The sequence below is a fragment of the Leopardus geoffroyi genome, chromosome E3 (assembly GCF_018350155.1).
Source record: "Leopardus geoffroyi isolate Oge1 chromosome E3, O.geoffroyi_Oge1_pat1.0, whole genome shotgun sequence".
NCBI classification, from domain to species: Eukaryota; Metazoa; Chordata; class Mammalia; order Carnivora; family Felidae; genus Leopardus; species Leopardus geoffroyi.
Genome location: NC_059340.1, coordinates 5,160,457 through 5,186,856, shown reverse-complemented (window position 1 = coordinate 5,186,856; position 26,400 = coordinate 5,160,457). Strand labels below are relative to the sequence as shown.

The 26,400-nt window shown below is 44.7% G+C and overlaps 1 protein-coding gene across 3 annotated transcripts in view; it reads right to left on the bottom strand.

Annotated features, from left to right (window-relative positions):
* RSPH10B (radial spoke head 10 homolog B) overlaps positions 1 to 25,598 on the bottom strand; it is a 63,563-nt gene extending 37,965 nt beyond the window's left edge. For all 3 annotated transcript variants that reach the window (XM_045461032.1, XM_045461034.1, XM_045461033.1), the window contains exons 1-7: positions 25,430 to 25,598; positions 23,486 to 23,832; positions 17,971 to 18,046; positions 13,452 to 13,520; positions 11,521 to 11,694; positions 9,582 to 9,667; positions 7,831 to 7,951 (exon numbers count right to left, since the gene is read on the bottom strand). In XM_045461032.1, the coding sequence (XP_045316988.1) occupies positions 7,831 to 7,951; positions 9,582 to 9,667; positions 11,521 to 11,694; positions 13,452 to 13,520; positions 17,971 to 18,046; positions 23,486 to 23,736 (777 nt within the window). In that variant the 5' untranslated portion in view covers positions 23,737 to 23,832; positions 25,430 to 25,598. The remainder of the gene's footprint in view (positions 1 to 7,830; positions 7,952 to 9,581; positions 9,668 to 11,520; positions 11,695 to 13,451; positions 13,521 to 17,970; positions 18,047 to 23,485; positions 23,833 to 25,429) is intronic.
* Between the last annotated feature and the right edge of the window lie 802 nt (positions 25,599 to 26,400).

The window sequence follows — 26,400 nt, the reverse complement described above, 5'->3', positions numbered from 1 at the left end:
CACAATTAAAAACTAAAAAGAAACCTGGGGTAGCTCTATTCCTATCAGAAAAGACTTCAGAGGAATAGAAATTATCAGGGCTAAAGAGGGACATTACAACATGATAAAAAGGGTCAACTCACCAAGAAGACATAACAATCCTACACGTAACAACAGAGCCTTAAAATATATAAAACAAAAATTGATAGATTTGGAAGAAATAGACAAATCTACAATTGTATTTGGACACTTCAACACTCTCCTCTGAGAAATGGGTAGAAAAAGTAGACAGAAGAGAGTAATGTGCTATAGAAGAAATGTGATAAAGAACAACACTACCAACCAACTTGATCTAATTGGCATCCACAGAATACTCCATTCAACAAAAGCAGAAATGCACATAACATTCACTGAAAAAGACCATATTCTGGGCCATAAAATAAACCACAACATATTTAAAAGAAATGTAATAAGTGTGTAAAGAACACAAAGTATGTTCTCTGATCACAATAGAATTAAACAAAAAATCAACAACAGAAAGAAATCTGGAAAAAGTCTCCAAACATTTGGAAATTAAGCAATATACATCAAAATAATTTATATTCAAAAGAGGAAGCCATAGGGAAATTAGAAAATATTTGAACTGAACAAAAGTTAAAAGCATATCAGAATTAATGGAATACAGATAAAGCAGTGTTAGGAGAAAAAATTTTAGTATTAAATGTTTGTATTAGAAAAGAAGAAATGTCTCAAATCAATAGAACTTCCATAGTACAACTCAAGGAGAAGAGCATAGTAAACCTGAAGCACGTAGAAGGAAAATAATAGCAAAGAGCAGGTATCAATTTAAAAACTCAAAACCATCAAGAGAAAATAAATAGCACTAAAACTGGCTCTTACAGAATTTTCATGACATGGCTACATCTCTAGCCAGGACTGAAGAAAAAAGAGAAAACGCAAAGTACCGATACCAGAAGAAACAGAGAACATCACTATAGATCTCCTATAATATGGATTAAAAGAATAACAAGAGAATATTATGCACAACCATATGCTAATAAATTTCTATGAAATGGACAAATTCCTTCAATAACACAAACTTCCAAAATTTACTCAAGAAGAAACAGATAACCTGAATAGTGCATTATCTATTTTTTAAGTGTTATTTTATAGTTAATATACAGTTAACTTATTGTTAATCTTGTCACAAAGACAGCTCCAGTCCCAGAAATCTTCACTGGAATCTTCAGGTAAATGGCTCCAGAAGAGAGAATACCAATTCTACAAACTCAGGAAATTAAAGAGAACACTTTCCAACTCATTTTATGTGGCAACATTACCCTGGTTACTAAAATCTGGCAAAGATATGGAAATGAATACTAAAGAATACTAAAGATCAAAATCCCTAATGATCATAGACACAAAAATTTTCAACAAAGTATTAGGACATTGAATCTAGCAACATATAAAAAGGATAATATAATCATGGTCACGTCAGGTTGATATTACTAGAATACAAGGTTCATTCAACATCTGAAAATCAATCAATGTATTTAAAGTGAGGGGATGGAGAAACATCTATCACGCAAATTGATGGCAAAAGAAAGCCAGAGTAACAATACTTACATCAGATAAAATAGACCTTAAAAAAAAGACTGTGGGGGCACCTGGGTGGCTTAGTCGGTTAAGCATCTGACTTCTGCTCAGGTCATGATCTCACAGCTTGTGAGTCTGAGCCCCACATCAGGCTCTGTGCTGACAGCTTAGGACCTGGAGCTTTCTTTGGATTCTGTGTCTCCCTCTCTCTCTGCCCCTTCCCTGCTCTCTCTCTCTCTCAAAAATACAAACACTTAAAAAAAATAAAAATAAAACAAAGACTGTAGCAAAAGACAAAGGAGGATACTGTATCATCATAAAGAGGACAATACAACAAGATCTAACAATTGTAAATATTTATGCACCCAACATGAAAGCACCCAAATACATAAAACAGTTAATAACAAACATAAAGGAACTAATTTATAATAATACAATAATAGCAGGGGGCTTTAACACCCCACTGACATCAATGGACAGATCATCTAAACAGAATCAACAAGGAAATAATGGCTTTGAATGACATGCTGAACCAGATGGACTTAACAGATACATTCAGAACATTCCATTTTAAAACAGTAGAATACTCATTTTTTTTTTTCAACGTTTATTTATTTTTGGGACAGAGAGAGACAGAGTATGAACGGGGGAGGGGCAGAGAGAGAGGGAGACACAGAATCGGAAACAGGCTCCAGGCTCTGAGCCATCAGCCCAGAGCCCGACGCGGGGCTCAAACTCACGGACCGCGAGATCGTGACCTGGCTGAAGTCGGACGCTCAACCGACTGCGCCACCCAGGCGCCCCTGTAGAATACTCATTTGAGTGCACATGGAACATTCTCCAGAATGGATCATGTATTAGCCCACAAAACAAACCTCAACAAATTCAAGAAGATTGCAATCATACCATGCATATGACCACAATGTTATGAAACTAGAAGTCAACCCCAAGAAAAAAAATTTGGAAAGACCACAAATACATGGAAGTTAAAGAACATCCTACTGAAGCATGAATGGGTTAACCAGTAACTCAAAGAAGAAATTAAAAAGTACATGGAAATAAATGAAAATGAAAACACGATGGCTCAAAACCTTTGGGATGCAGCAAAAGCAGACCTAAGAAGAAAGTATACAGCAATATAGGCCTACCTCAAGAAGCCAGAAAAATCTCAAATAAACAACCTAAATTTGCACCTAAAGGAGCTAGAAAAAGAACAACAGACAAAACTTAAAATCAGCAGAAGGAAGGAAATGATAAAGGCTAGAGCAAAAGTAAATGATATAGAAACTAAAAATAATAATAGAACAGATCAATGAAACCAGGAGCTAGTTCTTTGAAAAACAATCAACAAAATTGATAAACTTCCAGCCAGAATTATCAAGAAAAAAAGAGAAAAGCCTCAAACAAATAAAATCACAAATGAGAGAGGAGAAATAACAACCAACACCTCAAAAATATGAACAATCCTAAGAGAATGTTATGAAAAACTATAGGCTAATGAAGTGGAACAACCTGGAAGAAATGGATACATTCCTAGAAACATATAAACTATCAAAACCAAAATAGGAGGAAATAGAACATTTGAATAGACTAATAACCAGCAAAGAAATTGACTCAGTAATAATAATAATAATAATAATAATAAAAAAACAACCTCCCAACAAACAGAAGTCCAGGACCAGATTCTACCAAACATTTAAAGAAGAGTTAATGCCTATTCTTCTCAAACTATTCCAAAACATAGAAAAGGAAAACTTCCAAATTAATTCTATGAGGCCAGTATTACCCTAATACCAAAACCAGATAAAACATCCACTAACAAAGAGAACCAGAGGGGTGCCTGGGTGGCTCAGTCAGTTGCATCTGGCTCCTGATTTCGGCTCAGGTCACGATCCCAGGGTAGTGGGATTGAGCTCCATACTGGGCTCCATTCTTAGCATGGAACCTGCTTAAGATTCATTCATTCATATTCATATTCTCTCTCTGTCTCTCTTTCTCTCTCTCTCCCCCTCTGCCCATCCCCTCACCCTCTAAAATAAAAAATAAAAGTTAAAAAAAAGAGAGAACCACAGGCCAGTATCCCTGAGGAACATGGATGCAAAAATTCTTAATAAAATACTAGCAAACCAAATCCAACAATACATTAAAAAAATCATTCACCACAATCAAGTGGTATTTATTCCTGGGTTATGAGGGTGGTTCAATATTCACTAATCAATCAATGTGACACATCACATCGATAGGAGAAAGGACAAGAACCACATGATCATTTCAGTAGAGGCAGAAAAGGCATTTGACAAAGTACAACATCCATTCAATGATAAACACCCTCAACAAAGGAGATTTAGAACATACCCCAATGTAATAAAGGCCACATATGAAAAACCCACAGCTAATACCATCCTTAATGGGGAAAAACTGAGAGCTTTTCCAATATGATCAGGAGCAAGACAAAAATATCCATTCTCACCATTGTTATTCAACATAGTACTAGAAGTCCTACTCACAGCAATCAGACAACAAAAAGAAATGAAAGGCACCCGAATCAGCAAAGAAGAAGCCAAACTTTCACTACTTGCAGATGACATGATATTCAGTATAGAAAACCTGTAAGACTCCACCAAAATACTACTAGAACTGAACAACGAATCTGGTAAGGTTACAGGATACAAAAGCAACATACAGAAATCTGTTGGATTTCTATAGATCAATAAGGAAACAGCAGAAACAGAAACTAAGAAAACCCATTTACCATTGCACCCAAAAATAATAAGATACCTAGGAATGAAACTAATCAAAAAGGTGAAAGACCTATACTCTGAAAACTATAAAACACTGATGAAAGAAACTGAAGAAGACGCAAAGAAATGAAAAGACACTCCATACTCATGGATTAAAAGAACAAATACCGTTAAAATGTCTATACTACCCACAGCAATCCACAGATTTAACACAAACTCTATCAAAGTATCATCAGCTTTTCTCACAGAATTAGAAAAAAACAATCCTAAAATCTGTATGGAACCACAGAAGACCCCAAATAGCCAAAGCAATCTTGAAAAAGAAAAGCAAAACTGGAGGCATCATGACTCTGGACTTCAAGTTCTATTACAAAGCTGTAGTAATTGGTATCGGCACAAAAACAGACACATAAATCAATAGAACAGAATAGAAACTCCAGAAATAAAACCACTATTATATGGGCAATTAATCTTCGACAAAGCAGGAAAGAGTATCCAACGGGAAAAAGACAGTCTCAGGGCACCTGGGTGGCTCAGTCAGTTGAGTGTCCAGCTCTTGATTTCGGCTCAGGTATGATCTCACAGTTTCGTGAGTTCGAGCTCTGCATCGGGCTCTGTGCCAACCGTGCACAGAGCCTGCTTGGATGTCTCCCTGTCTTTCTGCCCCTCTCCTGCTCACATTCTGTCTCTCTCAAAAGAAATAAAAAAATAAACAACAACAACAACAACACAGGGGCACCTGGGTGGCTCAGTTGGTTAAGCACCCGACTCGGTTTCAGCTCAGGTCATGATCTCACAGTTTCCTGAGTCTGAGTCCCATATTGGGCTCTGCCCTGGCAGCATGGAGCCTGCTTGACATACTCTCATTCTCATTCTCTCTCTCTCTCTCTCTCTCTCTCTCTCTCTCTCTCCCCCCCTTCCCCACTTGTGCTGTCTCAAAAAATAAACTTAAAAAAATAACTATTTTTAAAGAAAAGACTGTCTTTTCAACATATGCTAATGGGAAAACTGGAGAGGCACATACAAAAGAATGAAACTGGACCACTTTCTTACACTATATAGAGAAAAAAATTCAAAATGGACTAAGGACCTAAACGTGAGACCTGAAACCATAAAAATCCTAGCAAAGAGCATATGCAGCAATTTCTCTGACATCGGCTGTAGCAGTTTTTTTCTAGATCTGTCTCCTGAAGCAAGAGAAACAAAAGCAAAAATAAACTATTGGGACCTCATCAAGACAAAAAGCTTCTGCACAGTGAAGGAAACAATCAACAAAACCAAAACGCAACCAACGGAATGGGAGAAGATGTCTGCAAATAACATATCCGATAAAGGGCTAGAATCCAAAATATACACAGAACTCAGAAATCTCAACACCCAAAAAACAATCCAATTAAAAAATGGGCAAAAGACACAAACAGACATTTCTCCAAAGAAGATATACAGATGGCCAAGAGACACGTGAAAAGATGCTCGTGACCACTCATCGTCAGGGAAATGCAAATCAAAACGATGATGAGGTATCACCTCACACCTGTCAGAATGGCTAAAATCGACACCACAAGAAACAACAGGTGTTGGTGAGGATGTGGAGAAAAGGGAACCCTCTTGCACTGTTGGTGGGAATGCAAACTGGTGCAGGCACTGTGGAGAACAGTATGGAGGTTCCTCAAAACACTGAAAGTAGAACTATCTTAGAATCCAGCAATCACACTACTATTTACCCAAAGAATAGAAAAACACTAATTGAAAGGTACATGCACCCCCATGTTTATAGCAGCGTTATTTTCAACAGCCCAGATATGGAAGGAGCTGTGTCCACTGACTGATGAATGGGTAAAGAAGATGTGGTACATGCACACATGCGAGCGCGCGCGCACACACACACACACACACACACACGCACAATGGAATATTACTCAGCCGTCGAAAAGATTATGTGGCCATTTGCAACGACATGGATGGAGCTAGAGACGTTAATGCTAAACAAAATGAGTCAGAGAAAGACAAATACAAGCCAAGTTAAGAAGCAAAACAAGAAAAGGGAAAAAAACGGAGAGAGAGCGAGAGAGAGTCGAGGCAGGAAACAGACTCTTAACTACAGAGAACAAAGTGATGGTTGCCAGAGGGGAGGTGGGCAGGAGGGTGGAAGAAACAGGTGCTGGGATGAAGGCACTTGTCATGATGAGCACAGGGTGATGTATACAAGTGTTGAATCACTAAGTTGAACACCTGAAACTAATAACAATACTGTACGTTAACTGGAATTAAAATTAAAAACTTAATAATTTTAGTTTAATAGTAAAATAATAGTAAAATAATTTTTTTAAGAAAATAAATCAATGTAATTCAACATGATCAACAGACTAGAGAAGAAAAACCACACAGATCCTCCCGATGGAGGCAGAAAAGCACTGGACAAACTTCACATCCATTCATGATAAAAACTGTAAGCAAATGAAGAATGAGAGCGCTTCCTCCTAATAAATGATGGCTCTTCCTGATAAAGAGCATCCCTGAAAAACCCACAGCAAACATCGCCCATGATGAAAGACTGAATGCTTTCCCACTAGGCTCAGGCCCAATGAGAGGCTGTCTGCCCCTGCACCCGTGCTCGGGATTGTCTATATTAAAAAATCCCAAAGAACCTACAAAATACTGACCAGAACTATTATGTGAGTTCAGCAAGGCCCCCAATTACCAGATTAATATGCAGATATTGGGGCGCCTGGGTGGCGCAGTCGGTTAAGCGTCCGACTTCAGCCAGGTCACGATCTCGCGGTCCGTGAGTTCGAGCCCCGCGTCGGGCTCTGGGCTGATGGCTCAGAGCCTGGAGCCTGTTTCCGATTCTGTATCTCCCTCTCTCTGACCCTCCCCCATTCATGCTCTGTCTCTCTCTGTCCCAAAAATAAATAAACGTTGAAAAAAAAATTAAAAAAAAAATGCAGATATTATCAGAAAACCCAAGTTTGTATAAACCATATAAAACTAACTGTATGAAGCCTTTCTTTTCTGTGCGGGAAATACACAGCTCCTAAGGCATAGATAATAGTCTTGGTCTACACACGAGCCATGGGAATTGAGATCTGCTTGCTTGGGGGCGCCTAGGTGGATCAGTAGGTTCAGGGTCCGACTCTTGGTTTTGGCTCAGGTCACGATCTCATGGCTTGTGGGGCCGAGCCCACAGATTGCACTGACCATGTGGAGGCTGCTTGGGGTTCTCTCTCTCCCTCTTTCTCTGCCGCCCCCGTGACTCACACACTCTTTCTCTCTCAAAATAAATATTTAAAAAAACCATTTTGTTGCTCACCCGTGTGTAAGACCTTTAGAGAAACCTAAATAGTAAAATGGCACTAAAAAAAGATGGTCTGGACCAGCAAATCATACTTTGGGTTTCTAAATTTAGCAGTGCTGAAGTTTCAGGTGACCGGATGATATACCAAGTGACGCGTGTGCAGGGCATCAGCAGCGTCCCCGTCTGGGTGCATTCGGGTCACACCCACGGGCGCCATACCTGGACGCCCTTCTCCCACTGCCCCGTGTACTCTTCGTTGGTCGTCAGCCACCTCATCCTGCCTTCCCCGTGACGCACGTTGTCCTCCCACTGACCTTCATATATGTTTCCAGACTTGTAACTGGGACCGAGAAAAATGAAAAACAATCAGTTATTTTATATACAACACTTATCTTTAGGAAGACTTTCTTTTACATTTTTTAAAATGTTTACCTATTTTTCTGAAACAGAAAGAGACAGAGCTCAAGCAGGGGAGGGGCAGAGAGGGAGGGAGACACAGAATCCGAGGCAGGCTCCAGGCTCCGAGCTGTCAGCACAGAGCCCGACATCGGGCTCAAATTCATGAAGCTCGAGATCATGACCTGAGGCGAAGTCTGATGCTAAACCAACTGAGCCACCCAGGCGCCCCTAAGAAGACTGTCCTTTCAAGTTTTTCTCTAAACACCTCTGAAGAAATCCAACCCTTGTGCCCATATGGTCTCCTCAAATGGACAGGTGGTAAAAATCATCATCTTAGGGATAAGACAACCCACTTTATTAAATCCTCTGATCATTTAATTAAGGTGATAAGGAGGATAAGAGCAGGGATTTTAAATCTTTTAAAAACAACTCCGTATAGTAGTATGATTAGTTAACATTTTGCTCCCTTTTTTTTAAAAATGTTTTTTGGGGCGCCTGGGTGGCGCAGTCGGTTAAGCGTCCGACTTCAGCCAGGTCACGATCTCGCGGTCCGTGAGTTCGAGCCCCGCGTCGGGCTCTGGGCTGATGGCTCAGAGCCTGGAGCCTGTTTCCGATTCTGTGTCTCCCTCTCTCTCTGCCCCTCCCCCGTTCATGCTCTGTCTCTCTCTGTCCCAGAAATAAATAAACGTTGAAAAAATAAATAAATAAATAAAAAATAAAAAATGTTTTTTAACATTTATTTTTGAGAGACAGAGAAACAGAGTGCAAATAGGAGAGTGGAAGAGGGAGAGAGACAGAGACAGACAGAGAGAGAGAGAGAGAGAGAGAGAGAGAGACAGACAGACAGACAGACAGACTCCGAAGCAGGCTCCCGGCTCTGGGCTGTCAGCACAGAGCCCAATGTGGGGCTTGAACCCACGAAGCATGAGATCATGACCTGAGATGAAGTCAGATGCTTAACTGACTAAGCCACCCATGCACCCCTCGCCCCCAAATATTTCAATCCTTAAAATATATGACTCCATCAGCTCGATCTAAAATCAAGCAAACATGTCAAGAGTCTTCTGAAAACATTCGAGATATCCATGAACGAGAGAACAAAGTTTCTACACGTGATAAAGTATGGTTGTATCATTAGATCTCATTTAACATAACGTTCCTTTAAATTTTCTGTGGAATATTTTCATCACTATGGAGATTCCATTGGGGTGAACTGAAATATTCCGCCCTGCTTATATAGAAAATGTGTTCTCCGAAATTTCTGCACCTTATCTTCTTTTTCAAAGTTTATTTATTTTGAGAAAGAGAAGAGAGAGAACAAGCAGGGAGGGGAAGAGAGAGGGAGAGAGAATCCCAAGCAGGCTCTGTGCTGTCAGCATGGAGTCCAATATGAGGCTCGAACCCACGAACCTTGAGATCATGACCTGAGCCAAAATCAAGAGTTGGACGCTTAATCAACTGAGCCACCCAGGTGCCCCTCTGCACCTTATCTTTAAGCACCTAAGTGAAAATCATTTGGGCCCCCACACCCTTTCCCCCCACACCCCCAGAGCGGCCGTGGTAATACTTACCATCTTATCCCCCAGCCGTTTTTGATGTTGTATACCCAGTCCCCCTCGTACCAAGAGGTACCTTCTTGATTGTAATAAATAGAGCCCTAAAACAAATAATATCATTTTAACAAAGCAAGTCATACAGCAAATGTTTATTAAAGGCAAAGATAAATTAAAGGAGTCCGAACTATGTGGAAGTCAATGTCCTATGAAGACAAGACATTTAATCCATGATATGTTTCTGTCTTGTAATCGAGAAAATGGTGAAGTATCCACCAAGTAAGAAAGAGATGCCACCAATCAATGACTCCTTAATAGTGAGGCGTCACATTAGGGCTAATCATTATATTATATATATTATATTCGATAACTGTGAGTCAAGTAAGTACCTGAACAATCCCGTTGTGTTGTTACCTAAACCGAGTAGTAGCACCTTCTGTGTAACTGATGGCCAGTCCCTTTTATGTACCTAAACCACTTTCGTTTTACCCATTTGTCACCTTATTTGACTTCCTCCGAGTTTAACATTTATTTATTTTTGAGAGACAGAGAGAGACAGAGCAGGAGCAGGGGAGGGGCAGAGAGAGGAGGAGACGCAGAATCCGAAGCAGGCTCCAGGCTCTGAGCCGTCAGCAGAGAGCCCAACGCGGGGCTCAAACTCACGAACCATGAGATCGTGACCTGAGCCAAAGTCAGACGCTTAACCGGCTGAGCCACCCAGGCACCCCAAGACATGAGATCATGACCTGAGCCAAAGTCAGACGCTTAACTGGCTGAGCCACCCAGGCGCCCCAAGACTGCCTCCAAGTTTAAGTGAACATGGTGTAACCTTTCTTCAGTGACTCCTCTGACGAAAAGTACTAGTCACCATGCACGCATGAGGACCTTCACTGAATGACCCCAGGTTGCTTCTTTATTCAGTGGTTTATCTCTTTGTGTGTGTGAGTGTGTGATTTTTCTATCTTCTTCTCCATTACTAAGCTGGCTTGTTCCTTCGTGCAGCCATCCGGGGGCCGTTGTCTAGAAGCTGCCACCACCCCCAGTCTGAATTGGTCCACTATGAGCTGAACAAGGGAAGGGAAAGGAAGGGAAGCCAATGGACAGAATTGTCTATATTCGAGTCGAATGATGATTATAATGGTAGACTGTTTCTTTTCTTATAACATTTTATGAAAACACTGCTGCGGTATTTTATCATCCGATACAAAAGCCAATAGTGCCAGAAACAGCAACCTTGCTTAAAAGTATCACCTGTGGTAGTGGTGAGAATGTAAATTGGGCCAGATGCTGTGGAAAACAGTTGGGAGGTTCCTCAAAGCGTTAAACATCGAGTTACCATACTCCACTCCTAGGTTTATACGCCAGAGAACTGAAGACAAGTACCCAAATAATCCTTACACACGCGTTCATAGTGGTGCTATTCACAGAAGCCAAAAGATGGAAAGAGCCCAAGTGCCCATCAATGGATGAACAGATAAACAAAATGTGGTCCATCCATATGGTGGACTATTAGCCACAAAAAAGAATTAAGTACCTACAACATGGATGGATCTCAAAAACATGATGCTGAATAAAAAAAGCCAGATCCAAAAGGCCACATAACATAGGGTTCCATTCACATGAAACATCCAGAGAAGGTAAACCCATAGAGACAGGAAGCAGAATGGTGGCCACCGGGGGGTCCGGGTGGGAAATAACTGCCTGGTGGGTACAGGGCTGTACTTTGGAGGGTGGATGAAAATGTTCTGGGACTAGAGACTAGAGGTGGTAGTCTCACAGCACTGAGAATGCACTGAATGCCGCTGAATTGCAGACTCTGAAATGGTGAGTTTCGTGTGATGTGGATTTCACGTCAATAAACAAGAAGGGACCATAGTTGTAGGACAGCCCCTTACCTCCCACACCTCTATTTGTTCATCCTATCTACGGACGGGAGTCAAGTGGCTGCCTCACCCACCTTCCCGTGTCTCTTGCCGTGACACCATTGGCCGATGTAGGACACGGGGTGCGTGCCACATACGAACATACCAAATCCGTGCCTCACGCCGTGTATCACTTCTCCTTCATAGGTGCTGCCATCCGGCCACGTGTACACGCCATGCTTCATGGGCATGTTCTTCACAAACTCCCCCTAGGGCAAAACGACCCTGAGAGTGAGAGAAAGAAGGCAGTAGAGAGACCCCTCTCCTATGGGCAGACTGAGATGCCTCCTTGACTACTGGATACTATTCCTGTCTCTCCTCCACGGAAGCAGTGGAGTATCCGCCCCCCTCGCCCAGCCTCCACCCTCCTCCCTCCTTCTCTACACACTCCATCCTCTCTCACCTCCCCTCTCCTGGGCAGAAGCACCAGCAGGATAAAATAGCTGAGTGCAGAGAAGGCTCCAAGAAGCAAACAGGTGACGTGGAACAGTGGTGGTTTGCGATCCCGGCCTCGGGAACTTTAGAGTCTTGGAACCCACCTCGAAGGAGGCCCAATGCCCTGGCATCCTGTGTTCTCTCCAGGGGACTCTGGTGATTAGCCCGGCTTAGTGATCAACTCACGGAAACCCTTCTTTCTGCCTGTGGTCCATCAAAATATTCCGTAGACACACCAGCCAACCGCCCGCCCCGTGGGTGACTTCCGGAGAATCCGCTTTGCTAGGGGCCAGGACGTCAGCTGAGTGGGCAGCACGCAGTTCCATGCACCACAGCCCTGAGCCACTGGATTCTCTCTCAGGAAGGAGACCTGGCTGGAGGCGGCCAGCCAATGGAGAAAAGAGGACAGGGTAGCCTGGCCTGATCGCCGGCCAGATCCCATGAGGCCAGCTGACCTCCCTGAAGATACTTCTGTGACAGCCCAAATCCCACCCATAAACCCTCCTGTCTAGGCTGGCGTGGGAGGGTCTGTGCCTCCTAGGAGTCCCGCCTTCAAACTTCCAGAGACGATAAACCAAGGGCCACAGGCTAGAAGCCAGGGTGTTGCAGGGGAAGAATGTCCCTGGAAAGGCTGGCCCCAAACCACCAGATCTTCAGGGGCCCCTCCACCTCTGTGGCTTGTCTCCCACTCTCAGGCCCAGTGAACTGCCCACCTGGCCGGCACTTGTCTCTGCTTCCCTCACCTGGCTGCTATTTGAATATGAGCATATGTGCATAGGTTTTCAAGGTCATCACTACCACTTATAAACCCCATCACTAGCAACCCTGCAATCGCGAGTTTGAGAACAGCCTTCTAGCAATCGATTTAAAAAATACATATTCCCTTTAAACCGACAAGATGGGTTAAGTGAAACCCACATCACAGAATAAAAGCAGCCAGTGAAACTAGGTAGATCTGGATGAACAGCTACGGTGTGATCTCCAAAGACTAAAGGGACAGAAGAGAGTGTACAATAAACTATACTTGTGTTTGTGAAGAGTAAGCCAGGCCAAATAGATGCACGGGTGCTGTGCCCGCCCAGGAGACATCTAGAGTATAAGGATGAACACAGTACCGATTGCCAGAGGGTCCCGTGCAGTTAACAAGTTACTTTTCACCTGTATTCTTGGGTTCTGGGGTCTTTTTTTTTTCTTAAGTTTATTTTTTTTTTTTATTTTGAGAGAGAGAGAGAGTAGGGGAGGGGCAGAGAGAGAGGGAGAGACAGAATCTCAAGGAGGCTCTGAGCCGTCAGCGCAGAGCTCAACCCAGGGCTCAATCTCACGAACCGCGAGATCGTGACCTGAGCTGAAATCAAGAGTCAGATGCTTCAGCTACTGAGTCGCCCAGGCGCCTGGGTTCTGTGGACTTTTTTAGACCCGTGAGCTGAATTACTCTTGTGAAAGTAGTGAAAGTAGTACGTTTGATTGTGGGAAGCTGACCGTTACATTGTGTTAATTACAGTGTAAAACCATAACATACGACATACTTTACCTCATATTTCAGTCCATCGGCCCAAACATAAGTCCCTTGTCCGTGCATAAGTCCTTCTGAAAACATACCCTTTAAAACAGAACAACAACAAACCCTTAGGACCATTGACTCTACGTAACAGCTGGTTTTAGTTCTCAGAATGGAGCCTTATCCCACTTTCTTTTTTTTTTTATTTTTTTGTTTTTTAAACTGTTTATTCATTTTTCAGGGGGGAGGGTCACAAAGAGAGGGAGACACAGAATCCGAATCAGGCTCCAGGCTCCGAGCCGTCAGCACAGAGCCTGATGTGGGGCTCAAACTCATGAGCCGTGAGATCACAGCCTGAGCCGAAGTCGGGGGTTTAACCGACTGAGCCACCCAGGCGCCCCATCCCACTTCCACTGCATGAATACGCTTATCCAAATTCCCCAAAACCTACACCAAGCAGTCCTGTGTGACACTTAAACGTGAGTTTTAAGTTCGGTCTGTGTCTTCCTCTCCTAATTAAGCTAGGTAAAAATTCCATAGTGCAAAAGAATTCATATGCTTTTGGTTTTGCATTTCAAAGTTTAAGGATTTTTTAAAAATTATTTAAACGGGGCGCCTGGGTGGCTCAGTCGGTTGGGCGGCCGACTTCGGCTCAGGTTGTGGTCTCGCGGTTTGTGAGTTCGAGCCCCGCGTCGGGCTCTGTGCTGACAGCACAGAGCCCGGAGCCTGTTTCAGATTCTGTGTCTCCCTCTCTCTCTCTGACCCTCCCCTGTTCATGCTCTGTCTCTCTCTGTCTCAAAAATAAATAAACGTTAAAAAATTAAAAAAAAAAATTATTTAAACCAGGTAGACCTGGTTAAAACCGTTATCTGGATGTTAGAAAGTACCCCATTTGTAAATTGCACGCTCGTCTGTTTTCCACTTACTGGGACTTATCCGTATGGGTGCGCCCGTGCCCCCTGAATATTCCTCTATGTAGACAATACACAGTTGTCAGGAGGGTCCACTTATATTTAGTGTCTGTTGTTAACACATAGGAACTAGTCACCGAAAACTTCGCACGCCTGAATGCCTAAATGTAATCAGAGAAAACGAGGCTGAAAAGTACTCCCAGTTTGGGCCGCCTGGGGGGGGGCTCAGTCATTAAGCGTCTGACTCTAGATCTCAGCTCAGATCATGATCTCACGGATTGTGGGATCGAGTCCCACGTCTGGCTCTGTGCTGATAGCACGGAACCTGCTTGGGATTCTCTCTCTCTGCCCCTCCCCAGCTTGTGCACACACACTCTCTCTCTGTGCCTCTCAAAATAAGTATATAATAAACTCAGAAAAAAAAAGAGTACTCCTAGTTGTTCCTTAGAATCACCTTGTTAGAGTCAGTGGGCAAAGGGGGAATATGTAACACTGCCCTAATTCAGTGGATCTCAGACTCTTGCTTGCTTCAGAAATCACCTGGGGATTGCTGGGCCCACCCTGGAGATTCTAATTCATCAGCAGGTCTGGGCTGTTGCCCAAGAATGAGCATTTTGAAAAAAAAAAAAATACCCAGGTAATGCTGCTGGTCCCCAGGACCGCACTCAGGAACCACGGCCCTAACTCACTGGCAAGAAGACACATTTTGTTAGGCGTCCAGGTTAGCCTGGGCTTCACAGGAGACAGGCTGGCATTGAGGAAAACCACGGGGCAACCAGGGGCTTTCCAGCCGCAGGCCGGCTGTTGTTTGTATTATGGAATCAATTACGGTCGCAACAACTGGCGCTTTAATTAACAAACTACACTAGAAAAGATCATGCTGTGTCTACATGGTAAGGGCAAATGTTCCATGAAATGTTTGGCTTTATTGTCTATCTTTAGGGGATTGTGATCTAAACATGTGACATACCCACGGTCTGACTCGGGGCCTGGGGCCACAGTAGAGTCATTCTGCTGGGTCTGCCGCTCTCGCAATTTAAAGGAGAGCCGAATGATGATTATTTAAAACGAATTTTTTTTAACATTTATTCATTTTTGAGAGAGAGAGACAGACAGAGGCAGAGACAGAGCACAAGTGGGAGAGGGGCAGAGAAAGAGGGAGACACAGAATCTGAAGCAGACTCCAGGCTCCAAGCTGTCAGCACAGACCCTGACTCAGGGCTTGAACTCATGAACCGGGAGATCATGACCTGAGCCAAAGTCAGATGCTTAACTGACTGAGCCACCCAGGCGCCCCAACAGATGATTATTTTTAATCAAAATAATTTGAGTCTGAGGAAAATACGGAAAGTTTACCCAGCAAGCAGCAGGCAGTGGTGGGGAGGAGATCTCAGAAATGGAGGGGTATTTGCCCCCACATCAACAGTTAAGGCAAGGCCACTGGGCCAGGCTGGAGCTACCGGGTCACTGTGGACCGAAGGCCACCAGAGACAAGACCCTCTGGGGTAGTGGGAGCCGATACTGTGTCCTCAGCAGCCTGGGAGGGGTCGATCTTGTGTAATCGAGAACTGGGTGTCGCTGGTTGATTTTTAATTTTTTTTTTATTTTAGAGTGACCACTGGGCAGGGGAGAGAGGCAGGCAGGGGGTGGGGGGAGAGAGAGGATCTCAAGCAGCCTTCACACTCAGTCCTATTCACACAGCAGTGCACTTAGCGCCCCGATTGGTGAAAGGAGACTGATCAGCATGAACGCAACAGCTGATCCCAAAACTGGCCGAGGCCAGACGGGACGGCCACATTCGTGACTATTATTCAGCCACGCTAATGGCGTTTTTAAGAATTTACATGATGCAGGAATAAGAACATGTTGTATGTTTAGTGGGGGGAAAAGAAATCAGGGGACTGAAACCCACGTTTTCTGACCCCAACCACAAAAATTTGTTCTTATTGAAAACACACGTTTCTACCCCAATGTTTATAGCAGCACTTTCAACAAGAGCCAAATTATGGAGAGAGCCTAAATGTCCATCGACTGACGAATGGATAAGGAAGATGTGGTTTATAGCTACAATGGAATACTACTTGGCAACGAGAAAGAACGAAATCCTGCCATTTGCAGCAACCTGGATGGAACTGGAAGGTGCCATGCTGAGCGAAATAAGTCAGAGAAGGACAGATACCTTATGTGTTCACTCATATGCGGAACTTGAGAAACTTAACGGAAGAACATGGGGGAGGGGAAAATAGTTACAAACAGAGAGAGAGGGAGGCAAACTATAAGAGACTCTTAAATACAGAGAACTGAGGGTTGATGGGGGAGTGGGGGAGAGGGGAAAGTGGGTGATGGGCATGGAGGAGGGCACCTGTTGGGATGAGCACTGGGTGTTGAATGGAACCCAATTTGACAATAAATTATATTTTTAATTTTTATTTATTATTTATTTTTTTAATTAAATTTTTATTTATTTTTGAGACAGAGAAAGAGCATGAACGGGGGAGGGTCAGAGAGAGGGAGACACAGAACCCGAAGCAGGCTCCGGGCTCCGAGCTGTCAGCACAGAACCCGATGCGGGGCTTGAACTCACGGATGGCGAGATCATGCCCTGAGCTGAAGTCGGATGCTTAACCGACTGAGCCACCCAGGCGCCCCGGTAAATTATATTTTTTTAAAAAAGCACACGTTTCTTTGATAATCTGAATGATCTACCGTGCCATTGCTAATGATGGGGGAAAAAATGAAAACACTTCAAAAGTGATCTAATAATTATGGTGTAGTCATGAACAGTAAATCAGAGAGCTATGCAGTATTTTAAATATTACGGAGGAAGACACGGGGGTGGTTGGTGTTTAACTGGGGCCAGAGTCTCGGTTTGGGAGGATGAAGGTTTCTGGAGGTGGAGGCTGGGGAGGGTCCTGTGCTTAATGCCCCCGACTGTACACTCAAAAATGGTTACAATGGTAGGTTTTATGTATATTTTGCCACAAAATATTTAAGTTACGAAAAGCATGCAGCAAGGCAGCAAATTATTCATAAATGAAAAAAGTTTCAAGATATTATCTGCGAAATCAGTAGGCCCTATAAATGCTGACACATCCATTCGAGGAATGAAAGGGACACGGCGTGTCCAAAGCATTTAATGGCAAAGGGGTGACAACACTGGGATTTTACTCTTTGCTATTTGCTCCAGTCGCCTTCAGGTTGTTTGGACAATAAATGAAAGTCAGGAAAAGGGGGGCGCCGTCGGTTAAGCATCCAACTTCGGCTGAGGTCATGATCTCATGGTTCACGAGTTCGAGCCCCACATTGGGCTCTGTGCTGACAGCTCAGAGCCTGGACCCTGCTTCAGATTCTGTGTCTCCCTCTCTCTCTGCCCCTCCCCTGCTCATGCTGTCTCTCTCTCTCTAACATAAACATTTATTAAAAATCAGGAAAAGAAAACAATCTAAAATGATGACTTCTGAGGTGTGGATCCATGGTTTTACCTTAAAATAGGTAACTGGGTTCAAAGTCAAATCAGCAGTAAGTACTTTCAATTTCTTTTGAAGACTCAACAGACTTTTCTGGAGATACAAATCTCCGACTCTCCCAGAATATTCTCACCGTCCTCCCCTCCCTGCCCATCCCCGAGACGTGTAACTCACATGGTAGGTACAGCCTCCTTGAAAGACCGCAAAGCCTTCTCCCTCATACAGCCCATGGACTTTTTCCCCTTCATAGCTGCAAAGAAATAGAGCTCAAGGTAATGAGTGGTGTGAGCCACCACAAGCGATGGTGGGTTAAAGTCATAATTAACATCAATGAAGAAGTACAAACAATATTTCACATTCGTTCATTCAACATATGTTCCCCGAGGGCCACTGTGAACAAGACTGGAAAGTTCCTGCCCTCGGGTGACCCTAGTTGACTGCGGAGAGACAGGCGGCAAAGAGGAAACAAACAAACAAGAGGGATTCCGGATCATGTTCAATTTTTACGACAGACATGATGGGGGAATGAGGCTGAGAATAAGGAGGCAGCTGCTGTGTACAGGCAGTCAGGGCCTCTCGAAGGACACAGAAGTTGTAGTGAGATGTGCAGGTCATAAAACAAACAGCCTTAAGAAGAACTCTGGGAAGAGGATGTTGGGAAGAGGGTACAGCAAGTGCAAAGGTCCTGTGGCAGGAAGGAGCCAACAGCTCAAGTTCAGCCAACAGAAAGGAGGGCAGCTCAGCTGGAGAACAGGAAGGAGAGAGAAAGAGAAGAGGACAGGAGACAGACGCTGGGGTGGGGGGTGGGGTTCCTCTAGGAGGAATCAGGAGAAGGTTCCAAGAGGGGAGCTGGCCACGGTCAGATTTATGTCATAAAAAGAGCATCTGGATGGCCACTGTGTGGAGAAGAGATTGTAGGGAGAGCCAACAGCCAGGAGGAAATAGTGAAAAGGGGCAGAGATGGAAGGGGAGGGTTTATTCTGGGCAGTTTCGGTCTGGGATGATGAAAAAGTTCTGGAAATTGACAGTGGTGATGCTTGTACAACACGATGAGGGTACTTAGTGCCCCTGAATTGTACACTTAAAATGGTTAAAATAGGAAGTTCTACGTTACGTGTCTTTTATGATGATAATTTTTAAAAATCTTTTTAAGTTTGTTTATTTTGAGAGAGAGACAGAGAGACAGAGAGAGAGAATGCGAGCAGGGGAGGGGCAGAGAGAGAGGGAGAGAGAATCCGAAGCAGGCTCCATGCTCACTGCAGAGAGCTCAATCCTATGACCCTGGGATCACGACCTGAGCCAAAATCAAAAATCAGACACTTAACCAACTGAACCATCCAGGCGCCCCTCGGTTGCACTTCTATACATCAACAGAATACAGAAATACATGGAATACACTAATACACTAATAAAATAAGAGAGAAATTAAGAAAACAATTCCATTTACGATTGCACCAAAAACAATAAAATACCTAGGAACAAATTTAACCAAGGTGGCGAAAGACCTGACCTACACTCTGAAAACTATAAAACACAGATGAAAGAAACTGAAGGCAACACGAATGAAACGATATTCCGTGCTCGTGGATTAAGAATTAATATTGTTAAGATGTCCATCCTACCCAAAGCAATCTACAGATTCAATGAAATCCCTATCAGAATGCCAACAGCATTTTTCACAGGACTAGAACAAATAACACTAAGATTTGTATGGAACCACAAAAGCCCCTGAATAGCCATCCTGAAGAACAGAAATAAAGCTGGAGGCATCACAATCCCAGATTTCAAGGTCTACTACAAAGCGGTAGTTATCAAAAGAGTACGGTACTGGGAGAAGAATAGACATATAGATCTATGGAACAGAACAGACAGTCCATTAAAGCCACACTTCCACGGTCAGTTAATCTACAACAAAGGAGGCAAGAATACACAAAGGGGGAAAGACAGCCTCTCAGATGGTGGTGGGAAAACTGGACAGATACATGCCAAAGAGTGCAATGAGACCACTTTCGAAATCACACCATGTACAAAACAAGACTCAAAATGGATTACAAATCTGGGGCACCCGGGTGGCTCAGTCATTTAAGCATCCGACTTCAGCTCAGGTCATGATCTTGAGGATCGTGAGTTCAAGCCCCACGTCAGGCTCTGTGCTGACAGCTCAGAGCCTGGAGCCTGCTTGGGTTTCTGTGTCTCCCTTTCTCTCTACCCCTCCCCGGCTCACACTCTGTGTCTCTCTCTCTCAAAAGTAAACAAACATTAAAACAATTTTTTTAATGGATTAAAGATCTGTGAGACCAGAAAGCATAAAACTCCTAGAATAAAACATAGGCAGTAATTTCTCTGACATCAGCTGTAACGACATTTTTCTAGATATGATTCCTCAGCAAGGAAAACAGAAGCAGAAATAAAGTACTGGGACTACATCCACGTGAAAGGTTTTGCATAGCAAAGGAAACCACCAACAAAACAAGGCAACCTCTTGAATAGAAGAAGATATTTGCAAAGGAAATGTCCAATAAGGGGTTAATGCATAAAATATATAAAAGACTTCTACAACTCAACACCAAGATACAAATGATCCAATTAAAAAATGGGCAGGGGACCCGAATACACATTTTTTCCAAAGAAGATACACAGGAAGCCAAGAGACGCACGAATAGATGCTCAACATCACTCGCCATGAGGGAAATGCGAATCAAAACCATAATGAGATATGACCTCACACCTGTTAGAAGGGCTAGACTTAAAAAGGCAAGAAATAAGTGTTGGCGAGGACGTGGAGAGAAAGGAACGCTCATGCACTGTTGGCGGGAATGTAAATTGGTACAGCCACTCTGGAAAACCATATGAGGGTACCTCAAAAAATTGAAAATAAAAAAGCCATATGATCCAGTAATCCCCCCACCGGGTATTTGCCCAAAGAAAATGAAAACACGAATTCAAAAACATAAATGCACCCCTGTGTACGGCGGCATCGTGTATAGCAGCCAAGATTTGGAAGCAGCCCAAGTGTACGTCCATGGATGAACGGAAAAAGAAGCTGTGGTGTATATATAGGCACTGGAATATTACTCGGCTACAAAAGAGAATGAGATCTTGCCTTTTGCAACAATATGGGTGGAGCTAGAGAGGATTATACATGAAATAAGTCAGAGAAAGACAAATATACAATTGCACTTATATGTGGAATCTCAAAAACAAACAAAGTGCAAAAACAGACCCATAAATACAGAGAGCTGGTGGATGCCAGAGCAGAAGAGGGTGGGGGGATCGGCCAAATGGGCGAGGGGGAGAGGGAGAGGTAGGCTTCCAGTTGTGAAGTCCCGGGGAGTAAAGGGTACAGCATAGGGAATACCGTGAATTAAGAAGTGAAAAGATGGGGCGCCTGGGTGGCTCAGTCGGTTAGGTGTCCGACTTTGGCTCAGGTCACGATCTCATGGTTCGCGAGTTCGAGCCCCACATCGGGCTCTCTGCTGTCTGCCTGTCAGCACGGAGCCCGCTTTGGATCCTCTGTCCCCCTCTCTCTGCCCCTCCCCCATTTGCACTCTCCCCCAAAACAATCAATATTTAGAAAAAAATAAAAAGAAATGAAAAGAAAAATGGCCACTGATAATCATTCAAACCGTAAATCTTGACTGAGCATCCCCTATGCCTAAGGTCTGGTGTTTGATACTCTGGGCGTGTCTGTGCTAGGACAGAATTTTCCACCTGGTAGAGAAGTTAAAACTTGGAAACAAATTATGGTAATTCATCCATATTACATATGTACGTAATAGAAAGTAGTACATACTAGGTATATAGTAAAACATGATAGAAAGTGATAAGCATGATTAAAAAAAGTTTTGGGCAAAATGACTTCCTATTGGGAAGAATCAATAGAAAAGATTTGGACCAGAAGAGTAGGTTGGAATTTGATCATTCAGAAGCGAAGCAAACACTCCAGCAAAGCCATCTTTGCAAGCAAAGACAAAAATGAGATTGTGGGGGAAAGTCTAACTGGGCTCTTGAGTTTGACAGGAGAGAGGCAGGCTGCGGTCAGAGTATCAGGCTCAGGGGTTTTATTCTGTAGACAATGTTAAGACATCAAAAGTTTTTAAGAATGTGGCAGCCAGCCTCAAAATGGCCCCAGGGCAATTCTCACCTCCTAGGAGCCACAGCCTTGTGGAATCCTCTCTCACACTGAAGAAGGCTGACCCGTGAGACCACTAGGGTATTGCAGAAATGACAGAGGTATGGGCGCCTGGGTGGCTCAGTTGGTTAAACTTCAGCTCAGGTCATGGTCTCGAGGTCTGTGAGTTCGAGCCCCATGTCAGTCTCTATGCTGATGGTTCAGAGCCTGGAGCCTGCTTCGGATTCTGTGTCTCCCTCTCTCTCTGCCCCTCCCTGGCTTGCGCTCTGTCTCTCTCTCAAAAACAAACAAACATTAACAATTTTAAAGAAAGACAGAAAGAAAGGGCAGAGGGTGATGACAGAGCAGGTCCTAAAAGACACAAGGCTTCTGCCCTAGCTCTCTCTTGGATTACTCTGTGAGGAAGCCAGCTGCTAGGTGGTGGGGACACCAAAGGACATACTGATGTGTGACGAGGAACTGAGGCCTCCTGCCAGGGAGCCCCTTTGAAAGCCGACTGTGCAGCCGGCCAAGCCTTCAGATGATGGCAGTCTAGACTCACATCTTGGCTGGACCTCCAGAGATCCTAACCCGATACCATCCAGCTAAGCTGCTCCCAGATTTTTGACCCCCATAAACTATGTGAGATATTTGTTTTAATCACCATGCCCTGGGGTGACGTGTTACACAGACAAGTAACTAATCCCGGGAGTGATGTATGTAAACAATTAGGAGGGCAAATCCATACAGGAGGCCTGGAAGAGCCTAGAAGCAGGGAAATATTTAGGAAGGGAGTCCAATAGCCCAGTCAAGAGGGAATGAAGAAGCTGAGCAGAGAGAAAGGGGTTAATGAGAGAAGCAGAGAGGAAAAAGAAACACAAAAGGGCAGGGCAGGAGGAGGGCAGCCCCAATAGGGAGGGAAATGGTGGTGCCGTACAGAAATAGGGACCAACGGATGGGGCGCCTGGGTGGGTCAGGCGGTTGAGCGACCGACTTCAGCTCAGGTCATGATCTCACGGTTTGTGAGTTCGAGCCCCACGTCGGGCTCTGTGCTGACAACTCGGAGCCTGGAGCCTGCTTCGGATTCTGTGTCTCCCTCTCTCTGCCCTTCCCCCACTCATGCTCTGTCTCTGTCTCAGAAATAAACAAACATAAAAAATTTTAAAAAAAGAAAAAGAAAAAGAAATAGGCACCAATGGAGAAGCCCAGGGCCTGGGGGGGGGGGGGGGGGGCGGAGCATGGCAGCACACAGAGGAACCATCTATGGGGTGTGTTTTTCCCAGTGAAGACCCTGGGGCTCAGAAAGGTTCAAGGATGGGGTCGATGTCATAGAGCCAGGACTCCGGTCCAGATTTGGACACAGGGGCTTGAAGTCAGGTTGGGTGATGTTCAGGAGGGAGTTATAAATTTGAATATAAAACTCCAGGAGAGAGACCAGGGCTGAAGACACAGACTTTTACAGTCACCTAGGGGAGTGACAGGGGAAGCCACGATAAGAGATGGCAGAGAGAGAGAGAGAGAACAGAGCATGAAAGCTCTAGGAAGGGGAACAGGGAAGACGCAACCCATCAAATTCACCTTTCAACTATGAGTTTGGTGAGAATGGGCTCTTCGTACTGAGTGGCGTCTTCATTCAGCTGGGCATCGTCATTGGACTCTTTTCTGAGCCCTGATTCACTGAGATGCGTTTCCAATGGTGGGGCAGCCCTGGGGGACAGTTCTTGTCTAGCAGCGTTGCTGTCTGGTGTGGAAAAGTCTGGATTATCAGTGGAGGGAGAGCGGGAAAACTTATCCGCCCGTTTGTCCGCTCTTTTCTTTTCTTTCACCATTGTCTTTAGAAGTCCTAAAGTTTACTTTATATACGTAAGTATCAAATGATTCCTTCGGTTGGGAGCTGTTTGTTTCAAAGTGTTGATCGGTTTTATCTGAAAAAGAAAAATCGTAGCTCTACAGACTTGCGGGTTTCATCTGTAGCTAAAATTTTAGCTTTACAACCCAATGTCATTATCATTCTCCTCTTTATAAAGCTTGAAAAATTATGATTATCAAGTATCACCAATTTATAAAAATATCGCATTGGTTGTTCCTAAAATTTTTTTGTTTTATTTTTAATGTTTATGTATTTGAGAGAGAGAGAGAAACAGAGCATGAGCAGGGGAGAGGCAGAGAGACAGGAAGACACAGAATCCGAAGCAGGCTCCAGGCTCTGAGCTGTCAGCACAGAGCCCGACTCAGGGCTGGAACCCACGAACTGCGAGATCATGATCAGAGCCGAAGTCGGTCGTTTGACTGAGCCACCCAGGCACCCCATTCCTAAAATTTTTAAAAACTGGAAACACTGCCTACCATTTCTTTTCAAATAGTGTTCCAGCAAGAAGGGAACCCGATACATTAAAAAACGGCTACTTAACCCTTAATGTCTTACACGCTGGCAATTCCTACTTTGAAAGCCCATCTCTTAATACGTCTGCATGGAGGGGCGATTGGGTGGCTCAATCAGTTAAGCCTCTGACTCTTGATTTCTGCTTGGGTCATGACCTTGTGGTCCATGGGTTCGAGCCCCACGTCTGGCTCTGTGCTGGTAGTTGGGGAGCCTGCTTGGGATTCTCTCCCTCTCTCAAAAAATAGGTAAACTAATATATATCTATATATATCTATATATAGATATATCTGCATGGTAAAGTGCTCAAGAGCTGCGTTCAGGTTCCTGCACTGCCCCTCACCAGCTGTGTGTCCTTAAGCAGGTTAAACTCCATCTGCTTCAGATACCAAACAGCAAAAAACAGGGCCTTGTCTCATTTGTAAGAATTACATGAAATGATGCACAGAAAACCTCTGAAGTGTGGGATACAGCACACTATCAATGATGTTGTGATTACTATGTCACTTTCCTGTGTTTGAACTTGAAATCTTGGGCTGCCCACTCCATATGCCAGACTGAGTGCCTCCCGTGCCAGAAAAGGAGCCGTGTGACCTTTGCCCAAGGTCACGGAGCTGACGGGCAGGTCCCCAAAGCCACAGTTTTCATGGCCTCCCAAACTGGCCTCATTGAAAACATCTCAGTGCAACAAGCAATATACACAGACGAGTCCTGGGGTGCAGGGCAAGGTCTGGTCCCTCCTCACACCCTGAGGGGTCCAAGGGGACACCCCCACACCCTCTGCTTGGATGGCATCCTCTGGACACCCCACCTGCCAGTCAACGACACCCCTAGGCTTTGCTCTCACCAACATGATCCCGCTTTTCTTGTCCTTCAAACGCCATTACTCCCTCCAGCCCTTAGCCCAGGGAAGCCCAGGTGAGCCTTTGCTACAGATAGGTTTGCGGTCTCTGGGTGAAATCTTCACTGCATCTAAGGCCCATCTCCTTCCTCGAGGCCTGTTTCCCAGTAACTTTTGTTTATATTCTGGTCCCCCTGGCTTGAGGCCCTTTTACCCTGGCGATTTATTCCTTCCTTAGGCAGCACAAAAGGGGCGCGCATTCTCTGAGCTTGGGGTTCCCCGCAACTCCTGCCCACCGCACCTGCTCAGGTCCTGGGGGCCGCGAACGCCCGGCGGAGGAAGAGCCGGACCTGACCGGGAAGTTGGCCGCAGCGCACGCAGGACCACCGGCGGGGCGCCCACCCGGCTCCGGTCTCCGGCGGGGGTGGGGGGGGGGCGGGGGGGGCGCAGCCAGGAGGAGGCGGAGATGGTGCGGCGACTGCGGAGCGTCCCGACCGAGGCTGGTCTCCAGGCAACCACAGGCCCCGCCCCGCCCTTAAAGGGACCGCCGGCAGAGAAGCCGCTGAGCCACAAGGCTCGGCCCCTCTGGTCCAGAAGTCCAGGTGGCAACCTGGTGCTGGACGCACCTGATGCAGGTTTTCCCAGCTCTGTTAATTGCCGCGTGGCCTCGCAGCGTTTATCTTCACCATAACACAGGAATCCAGGCGGCTTCCACTGCCGTAAACAAATTACTCCAAACTTAGGGGCTTAAAGCAACACGAGTTTATCATCTTAAGATTTTAAGTTAGGAGTCCAGCAGGACTGGTTCCTTCGGGTGGCTCCAGAGGAGAATCTCTTTGTTTTTCCAGTTTCTCGACGCTGCCTTCCTACATCCTCGGTATCAGCTGAGAAAGGTTCTCCAATTTTTAAGTCACCGGGTAGATTGGGCCCACCCGGCCAATCCAGGATCGTGCCCCGCTTCGTGACCCTCCCCTCAACCACATCTTCAGAGCCCCTCTGGCCACTTGGGTCACGTATTTGAGGGCTCTCGGATTAGGACACAGCGGTTGGGGAAGGGGGGTTGCCTAAGACCCCCATGTGTAGAGTTCCTGCAACTATTAAATGAGATCCTGTAGGAGGGCACCACAGCATAGGCACTTAGGACAATAATTACTCGATTATTTCAATACGTCTAAGGAATTCTAAGTTTGCAAATAGAAGCAGGGGGAGAGGCCACACTGGTCACTGTATGGCCCACAGCCGTCTGGGTCCACAGGGGCTTGCTTTTGTCTC